General features: G+C 43.0%; 1 protein-coding gene across 1 annotated transcript in view; it reads right to left on the reverse strand.

Annotated features, from left to right (window-relative positions):
- ITGA9 (integrin, alpha 9) overlaps window positions 1-9237 on the reverse strand; it is a 372615-nt gene extending 363378 nt beyond the window's left edge. Inside the window, exons 1-2 of the mRNA XM_011953420.1 lie at window positions 8994-9237; window positions 6670-6776 (exon numbers count right to left, since the gene is read on the reverse strand). Coding sequence (XP_011808810.1) covers window positions 6670-6776; window positions 8994-9237 — 351 coding nt within the window. The remainder of the gene's footprint in view (window positions 1-6669; window positions 6777-8993) is intronic.
- Window positions 9238-9719: the final 482 nt, after the last annotated feature.

Here is a 9719-nt window from a genome sequence, read left to right on the forward strand (position 1 = left end):
ACCTAATGTAAATGATGAGTTAATGGGTGCAGCACACCAACATGGCACATGTATACATATGTAACAAACCTGCACGTTGTGCATATGTACCCTAGAACTTAAAGTATAATATATATATATCTTTTGAAAATAATCAGTTTTTAACATCTTGGTTTGCCTCCCTCAAATGCAGTTTTCGCAAGTGATAACATTGAGTGTTGTTATGGCCTACCTCTGACCTCTTCTGCAACCCTGGAAGGTGAGCAGAGGTGTCTTTAGAATTCCCATTTGCTGTACGAGAGCACTGCGTATCAGAGAGTGCTTTGCCTAAGTGGCAGAGCTAGTAAGTGCTGCAAACAGCACTGGAATCCATGAATGCTGAGTCCTCCTTGTTTCACTATGAAGCATTTTCCATCTTAAAACTTCTCATTCCTACCTGAGAGGCCATCAAAACCCACCCCCTGGGGCAGGCCTGGTGACTTTATCCTCTTTACAGCCCCACTGCCACAGGTCCCAGGACACCTGAAATAACCACTCAGGGGTCGAATGGAATGCCCCAGGTCACTGAGTGAGTGAGGGGGCTCTCGGGGCTTGGTTCTCCCTGACATCATTCTATGATAAGATCACAGCCTTCTAAGCTCTCTGCTCTTCATCCTTCAAGCCACTGCCATCAAGGCCCTTAACAAGGCCACTCTCTGCCCAATGGCTAACGAGGACACACTCAGAACGACTCTCAAAACCTGAGCTTGCCCACATTCTGCTTCTTGTCATATGGCATTAAGCTATAGAAAACAATCTATTTTTATTTTTTCCGCTGCAAACCACATTCATTCCTACTGGTTACTGTTTTGTGCTGAAATAGCAGGTTTCTAAATAGACTGAAATGATATGAGGCAAAGAACTACAAAAAATATATCACTAAGTAAATAATCACTCCATACTGCTAAATAATTGATTTTTTAAATTCTGACTTAATTCTTATGGCTCGCAAACTTGAATCACCTATTGTTATCTAATTTGTGGGTAAATCAGTAATGTTTTGGTTTTGCTAAGTTTTTGGATTTAGCAAAGCCCTTGGCTTCAAGGGCTGACCATGTTTTATTGTATTTCTGAGTTGGAGGGGCTGTGAAAAGAGGCGGATGTTTATCACAGTGCTGTCTGATAGCCAGCTGCACACTGACACTTATAGGAAGGCTTTGCTGTATTTAATGTCTGGTGTATTGTCTCATGTTTTAAGTGCTGTAAACTATTTAAGGGGTGATCTTGGAGAATTCCTAGAAGATCCAAATATTGCATTTCATACTAAACTAAAATTAAAGCATTCTGGGAGGTCAGAGATCAAACTGTCAAAGGAAGGATTCATGTAAGAAAACAATGCAAAGTGTGTCTGAATATAAATTACAGAAAAAGAAGACTGTGTTTAGCCTTGATTATCATTATACATACACACATGTCAATCTGACCACTACATTTTAAAAAAATTCCTAGGGACTGTCTCCAAAGCATTAGTAATTCCATCAATCTCTCCAAATGAGTTCGGCTGTGAGGGAGGAATGGGGACCAAGCAGAGAAGACGAACAGAAGAAGGAGAGCATTCTCTGAAAACAGCAAGACTTGCTCAAACTCAGATTTCGATTAATCATAAGAAAGGGGGAGGAGGACCTTGTCCCACTCCAAATCTTAGAATCGGACACATTTCTAGTTATAAGGATTGTTTTTCCTCCCAAAACAGGAAAAAGAGAAAGAAAATAAACACTTTTTTTCAAAGGCCTTCCTTGTTGTATGGAAAAAACACATCCCTCCTAGAGGTGGGTACTGGCACTTTCTGGGTGTTTCGGCCACAAAGGTACATCCTGCCAACACTCCTACATTCCCACCTGCCATAGAGATAGCCAAAGCCTTTGTCACGCATCCAGGTCCACAGTGCACGGCCACAACTGGGCCTGGCTGCTGAGAAAGGTGTGTGGTGGGGAGCAAGATCACAGCGAGGCTGCGATGCCATGAGACTCCCCCAAGAAGCTCCCCAACTGAGAAGGAAGAAGTGGCCAGGAGGGGCATTGAGAAGGAGCTGCTGGAGTGTGAAAATGTTATTCTGAGGATGTTCACCTAATGAAAATTAATTGAGGTGTACATTGATGATTTATACCTTTTTCTGCATGTGTATTACAGCTCAATAAAAAGTTCACTTTAAAAAAAAAAAATCAGGAAACAGAGCAACAGAAGTAAATGCAAAAATGTACCCTGTGACTTTGAAAAAAAAATGGAGAGATGGGAAGCACCGAACAGATAAGGACAGCCCTGATATTTAGAAAGGAAATGACAAAGAGAACCAGAGAATACTGCTCCTGCACAGAATCTAGAAGCTTAAATTATTCGTTGTCTGAGCCTTGGCAAGTCTGATGAAAAGGGGCGACATTAGAGTTGAACATTTTGATTGCCCTCCAAAGTCTCAGAGCAGCAGTCAATGCCTATACAGAGTTTTTTCAGTGGTTATTTCAAGAAGTGATTCCCCTCCCCGCTCATTTTTTAAAATGTCATCTGCACACGGGGAGCTCAGGCTGAGAGAGTGAGAAGGGAAGGGGCTTGCCTCTAATCCTGATGCTATGTTTACATGCAGTATCATTTGTTTCTGGGGAAAACCTGGGAGATGCAGCAGTGTCCATGGAGCTGAGATGGGCAGACACTAAGCTAAGGTCAACCTGCCAGGCCAGGCTGACAATCTGGTTCTTGCCAGAGCTGGTTGCTGGGTCCATGGTCCACATAATGCCATTGGTCACTGAGACATTTCACGCCCCACTGCAGCTTTCAAATTATCCATTTGTTCTTAGCTTTTCTATCAGCACCAGACACCACTTTCAAAAAAGCCAGTCCACCTCTCCCTCTTTAAATCCAACCTTGGAATCCAATATTGTGCTCCTTGGGGATACTGGTCTCTTGCCTATACCCCCAGGAAACATTAAAGAAAAAGCAAATGGCTTCGAGGCCTCCAAATGTAAATATGGACTAGGTAGCCACTTGCTGTATCTTTTTTGCCTGTCATTCCCAAGGAACATTTTATAGAATTTTTCCTTGTGTTTCCATCAGCCACTTAGAATCAGCCACCAAGAAAAGAAGGCAACTAATTTGGTTTCTAATTGTTTTAACATTGACCCTCAGTCCCTGTATTATTCAAACACACTTTCAGATGCCATTCCTTAGAGAGATGTCCTCCAGATGCTGAGAATGAAACTGGGTAGAAGATCTGGTCTCTATCCCCAAGTGGCTTCCATAAAAGGGGACATATGGCCACAAAATAAATTATACACACAATATAAGTAATGAGATGATGTTGAGTTCCTAATGACACAAAAGATGCTCAGCTTGTTCCAGAAAACCCTTAACAGGCTTCATGGAGGAGGCAGAGCCTATACAGGGGAAAAAAGAGGAGTGCCGAGGACAGAGTGGGACAGGGGCAGAGGGGACTTAGGACAAGCCTTTCCTAGCAAGACTGCCCATGTGCAAAAAGCCATGAGGATAACTCAACAACAATAAAAATGAAACAATCCAATTTAAAATTGGGCAAAAGACCTAAACATTTCTCAAAAAAATATATAAAATGACCAACGAGCAGATGAAACACTGCTCAGTGTTACTAATCACCAGGGAAATGCAAACCAAAATCACAATAAAATATTATCTCACACCCATTAGGAGGGCCACTATTAAAAAAAAAAAAAAAAAACAGAAAACAATAAATGTTGGCAAGGATGTGGAGTCATTGAAACCCTTGTGCACTGCTGGTGAGAATTTAAAATGCTGCAGCCACTTGGGAAAATAGTATGGAGGCTTCTCAAAAATTAAAAAAGAAATAACATATGATCCAGTAACCCCACTTCTGGGTGTATACCCAAAAGAACTGAAAACAAGATCTCAAAGAGATATTGGTACACATTTATAGTAGCATTCATCACGGCAGCCAGGAGATAGAACCAACCTAAATGTCCATTAACAGATGAATAAAGAAAACATGGTGAATTCACACAATGAAATATTATTCTACCTTTAAAAAGGAAGGAGATCCAGTCACACGTTACAACATGGATGAACCTTGAGGACACTATGCTAAATGAAATAAGCTCGTCACAAGAGAACGAACACCACATGACTCCACTTATATGAGATCTAAAGTAGTCAAACTCTTAACAGAAATACAATAGTTGTTGCCAGGAACCAGGGGAAGGAGAAAAAGGAGAGTTGTTGCTCAATGAATGTATGATTTGCAAGATAAAGTTTAATGGTTTGTTGCACAACAATGTGCCATACAGTTACCACTACTGTACACTCAAAATGGTTAAGGTGGTAAGTTTTATGTTATGTGTTTGATCACAATTAGAAAAGCAAACAAAAGGCACAGGAAAGCAGATGGTGTCAGACGCTCCTCTTTGCCTAGCACTCATATGCAGTGGCTTACTGACTGGATGATGTAATTATTTCATAAAACATTTAAAAAATAGCCCTGCATGCAATTAATTAGACAGGACTATCCATGGCACCATTATCCACAAATGCTCCAGCGATGCCTTCTTGGCTCCCTTTGCTAAATCTTCCCTGTGGTCCTCATTGCTGTTCACTGTCCCCAGAAATGACTCCTTCGTGATACTGATCTGTGGTAATACAGAATTCTGTCTTGCCCCTCTGGAAATAAGCCCTCAGCCACAGAGAGGTTATCCTCCCTTGCAGAGAGGAAATATTTTCACAGGAGCAAACTCTGACTCTAGGCTCCACGTCCTTAGGAGTATTTTGTGTTGTGCTGCCATGGGGCCACCACCTCCTCTTTGTTCTGATTCAGGACCTCGGGCTACCCTTTGATTTATAGATGAGTCAGCTTCTTCCCTTTCTTTCCCCAGAATGGTAGACAAGGGTTCAGCCCCTCTGGGGCCCATTTGTCCAGTCAGGGTCAGGCCACCATGCCTGGAGGAATGTGGAAATTTGGAAAAGGTCCAGGGCCGGCCACCACAGTGATGAAAGGACTGGAAACCAAGGCAAACAGCAGGCTCAGGGAGCCTCTGCAGGACCTACAATGGCTTCCAGGAGGGAGGCTCCCATGATGCTGGCGACAGCATCCAGCTGCTTCCTCCTCTCCTGAGGGGCCCAACAAGGGGGAGATGCTTAATTGTGCTGAGGATGGAATTTGGATTAACAGCTGATGCCATGAAGAAGTTTAACACAAAAGTGGGCTCCTTAGAGAGGCGACAAAAACACTTTGCCTAGTTCCTTAAGGAAAACCTGTTTCCCCTGGGATAAAATACACACGAAACCCTCAGCTTTGCAGCATGTGACCCAAAGGAAGCCCTCCATAAGCGATAGCTAGTATTACTTTCCCTTCTTGAGCTCTTATAATAAAAATCTTCATACAGTTTCTGATAGAAGTCAAGGGCAAGAGAAAGCCTATGAAGTCAGCATAGTGGCTCACTCACCAGGGGCAGAGGAACTGACTGGGAAAGGGTGCAGGGGTCTTTCTGGGGTACTGGCAATGGGGACGCGTAAGTGTACATGGGTGAAAAAAAAACCCACCAGGCTGTACACTCACAGTTGGGTGTGTTAAGTGCTTCAGTATTATACCTCATAGAAAAGTTTAAAGGAAAAATTGACAAAAACAATATCTCTGCAGCAGTTAGAAATTCCTTTTGTGTTGAGTCTGATAAAACTTGCTGTGATGATGAAAATATTCTCTCTCTGTGCTTTCCAATAGAGTAGCCAGTAACCATTTGTGATTATTGAGCCATTTAAATGCGGCTAATATGACTAAAAAACTGATTTTCTAGTCTAATTTTGATAAATTTGAGTTTAAATAAGTACACAGGGCTGGTGGCTACCTTACTGTACAGCATAACTCCAGGATCTCAGGAGTCTCAAAGGCAAAGACTTCTCTTTTTATCTCCCTCAAAGCACCCATGGATCAGAATACATCAGCCTGTGTTTTTAATGAACTTATTTGTATTTTCCCAATCATTTTCTCTAGTGTAATGTTTGCTGGGATAATAAAAAAAATTCAAATCTTTCCAAAAAAAATAACATTTATTTCATAAAATGTAATATTACGTAGAGATAAACAGGAATGAACTACTGATACATACAACAGGGATTAATTTCAGAAAATATTATTTTGAGTGAAAGGAGCCTTATATAAAAGAGCACACACTGTAGCATTCCATTTATATGAAATTCTAGAGAAAGTAAAAGTAATGTATAATACAAATCACAGCAGTGGCTGTCTCGGGTGGGAGGAGTTGGCTGGAAAGAGACACAGGAGACTTTTGGGATGATGGAAATATTCTATATTTCGGTGGGCATAGGGTTATACAGGTGTGTACAATTGTGAAAAATCAAGACTGTAATTTTAAGATTTGTGTACTGTAAATTATACCTCAATTTAAGACACACACACACACACACAAATACCTATGTAATGAACGAGACGTACAAAGCACTCTTCACATGTTTTATTTTTCAATAGCCACACCTTGGGACAGACATTATTCACATTTGACAGAAAAAGAAAATAAGAAGATAAGCCATTTGTCTAAGCAGTAGTCCAGAATAAGCAACCTCAAAGCCATGCACTTGTCACCATGCCCTCCAGCCTTCCTAACAGATCACTCATTCTCAGAGTGCCACCCCCTTCCCACGGCACCCCCAGGAGGGACTTACCAACACGCGGCCATCAGCTTTCGGCTGCCGGGCCAGGCTCACCCCCATCCACTCATCATCGCGGTCTTCCCGGCAGGTCTTTCCGCAGGACGTGCCCCGATTCTTCCCTGGAGAAAAAGGAGACGAGCCAGACTTGGGTTGAGGAGTGATGTTCTGCTGGCTGCTTTTCAAAGGGTGATCCACAGCCCCGTGTTTATTACCCATGAGGAAATAAGGAACTTTCCACGAAATGTAAATCAACTCCATCACTATGTACTATAGTTTGATCCAGACAACTGTTTTTTCACATAGCAAGGCTTTCTTTCTCTTTTTCTTTTTCTTTTTTTTTCTTGAGACAGTCTCTTTCTGTCATCCAGGCTGGAGTTCAGTGGCATGATAGCTCACTGCAACCTCTGCCTCCCAGGTTCAAGTGATTGTCCTGCCTCAGCCTCCCAAGTAGCTGGGATTACAGGTGTGCGCCACCACATCCCACTAATGTTCATATTTTTAGTAGAGACGGGTTTTCACCATGTTGCCCAGGCTGGTCTCAAACTCCTAACCTCAAGTGATCTGCCCACCCCAACCTCCCAAAGTGCTGGGGTTATAGGCATGAGCCACTGCGCCCAACCACATGGCAAGGCTTTCTCAAGGAAAGAGGCAGGGCCTTGATTTATATTATGAAGCAAGCTCCTTAATTTGTTATGCACCAGTAACAAACAGTTCACAAGCCTCTTCTTCTGCTAAAGAAAATCACAGTAACTCTTTATTTAAAAAATAATTAGAAGATCTTGGCGGGCACGGTGGCTCATGCCTATAATCCCAGCACTTTGGGAGGCTGAGGTGGGCGGTTCACTTTAGGCCAGAAGTTCAAGACCAGCCTGGCCAACATGGCAAAACCCCATCTCTACTAAAAACACAAAAATTAGCCGAAGGTGGTAACATACACCTGTAATCCCAGCTACTTGGGAGGCTGAGGCAGGAGAATCGCTTGAACCTGGGAGGCAGAGGTTGCAGTGAGCCGAGTTTGCACCATTGCATTCTAGCCTGGGCGACAGAGCAAGACTCTGTCTCCAAAACAAACAAACACAAAAAGCAAAAAACAAACAAAAAAAAATTAGAAAATATTGATGCAAAAAGACTTTAGAGAAAGAAAGGTTTGCAGTGATGATTATAACAAAATAGCTCCTTTGTAGTGATGTGCCAAGCACAGTTCTGTGTACTCACCTGTATTATTTCACTGAAACTTCTCAAGACCATCCTCGTGAGGTAGGTATCTCAGTCCTGATTTTGAAGGTGGGAGAACTGAGGCCCAAGAAGCTATAGGACATTCCCAATCAGTCCCAGCTAGGCTTTGAACCCACTCAGAACCATCTGATTCCAAAGATCTTGTATTTTCTGCTAGATCAAAGTGAGCTTTTATTTTTTATTTTTTTATCTTTTTGGAGACAGAGTCTCAGCTCTGTCACCCAAGCTGGAGTGCAGTGGCACAATCTCAGCTAACTGCACCCTCGACCTCCTGGGCTCAAGTGATCCTCCTACCTCAGCCTCCTGAGTAGCTGGGTCTACAGGCATGCATCATCACATTCAGCTAATATTTATATTTTTAGTAGGGATGGACTTTCGCCATGTTGCCCAGGCTTGTCTTGAACTTCTGGGCTCAAACAATCGGCCCACCTCAGCCTCCCAAAGTGATGGGATTACAGGTGTGAGCCACCACGCTCAGCCCAAAGTGAGCTTTTAAAAACATCCATCTGATCATATCTTTCCCTAGTTAAAATGTAACACCTAAAATTGATTTCAGTGGCCTCACCACTCAAACACAGAATAAAATTCCAGCACCTTCCCACATGGCCTGGCCCCAGCCTGCCTCGCTGCCCTCCTGTGCTCCACTGTCCTGGCTCCCTCTCCAGCTGCACAACCTCACTCTGTGCTTCCAAATGGCACCTCTGTTTGGAGGTTGTGCTTCCTGCACCTGCCCAGCTAACGACTATGCATCCTTCCAATCATGTCGAAAGGTCCCAGACCTTTCCTGAACCTCTAATCTAGATTAAATCCAACACTCACCTTCCCTCTGGTCTTTTCTCTCTCAACTACTTGTCTTAATATCTCTTTCACCCACTAATTTATGGGGCTCGGGATGGCAGGATCCTTGTTTGTTTTGTTCATTGGTGTATCCCAGTGCTTAATAACTATTACGTACTCAATACATGTTTGTTGGAGAGAGGGAGGGAGGGAAGAAGAGAAGGATGGATGGGTGGGTGAATGATCAGGCCAACCTGGGAAGAAGATGAGCAAGATGTAAGGGTACAGAACCTATTTCCATCACAGCAGTAATGGTCACCCACCTCGAGCCATGTCCAGTTCGGTGCATCTCCGGTCAGGGTTGGTGTGAATACGGCACTTAAACACAGCCCCAGGAGACTTCACTGAAGGGCTGTATTTGGAATCTGCCTTTGGTGCACCCACAAGGACCCTGCAGCAAGAGAAAAAGGCATTCTGTGACAACCTAGGATAAGAAAATAGGAGGCAGATGGCTAAGTATTCACCCAACCATGGGTGGGCTCTCTGAGCGCTCAATTTGAAAATCATATTATTATACTTTTCTGTGTAGGCTTGGGGGAGAGATCCTAAAGTGAAACCTGTTAGATCTTCCCCAGGCACATTAAAGCTTAAGGAGGCTGAGTGTGGTGACTCATGCCTGTAATCCCAGCATTTTGAGAGATTGAGGTGGGTGGATCGCTTGAGCCCAGGAATTCCAGACCAGCCTGGGTGACATGGCAAATCCCATCTTCACAAAAAATTAAAAAAAAAAAAAAACTGGCCAGGCACGGCAGTGCATGCTTTTAGTCCCAGCTACCCAGGAGACTGCGATGGATGGGTGGGAACACGTACAACCAACAAAAGGTTCCTATCCAAAATCTATTTTAAAAACTCCTCATTGATTAATAAGAAAAATGCAGACAAGTCAATAGAATAGGCCAAAGACAAGCATAGATACTCCACAAAAGAAGCCAAATGGCCAATAAATGCATGAAAAGCTGCTCAACTATGTTAGTTATCAGAGAAATTCA

Source organism: Colobus angolensis, unplaced genomic scaffold (assembly GCF_000951035.1).
Source record: "Colobus angolensis palliatus isolate OR3802 unplaced genomic scaffold, Cang.pa_1.0 Scaffold36, whole genome shotgun sequence".
Taxonomy (NCBI): domain Eukaryota; kingdom Metazoa; phylum Chordata; class Mammalia; order Primates; family Cercopithecidae; genus Colobus; species Colobus angolensis.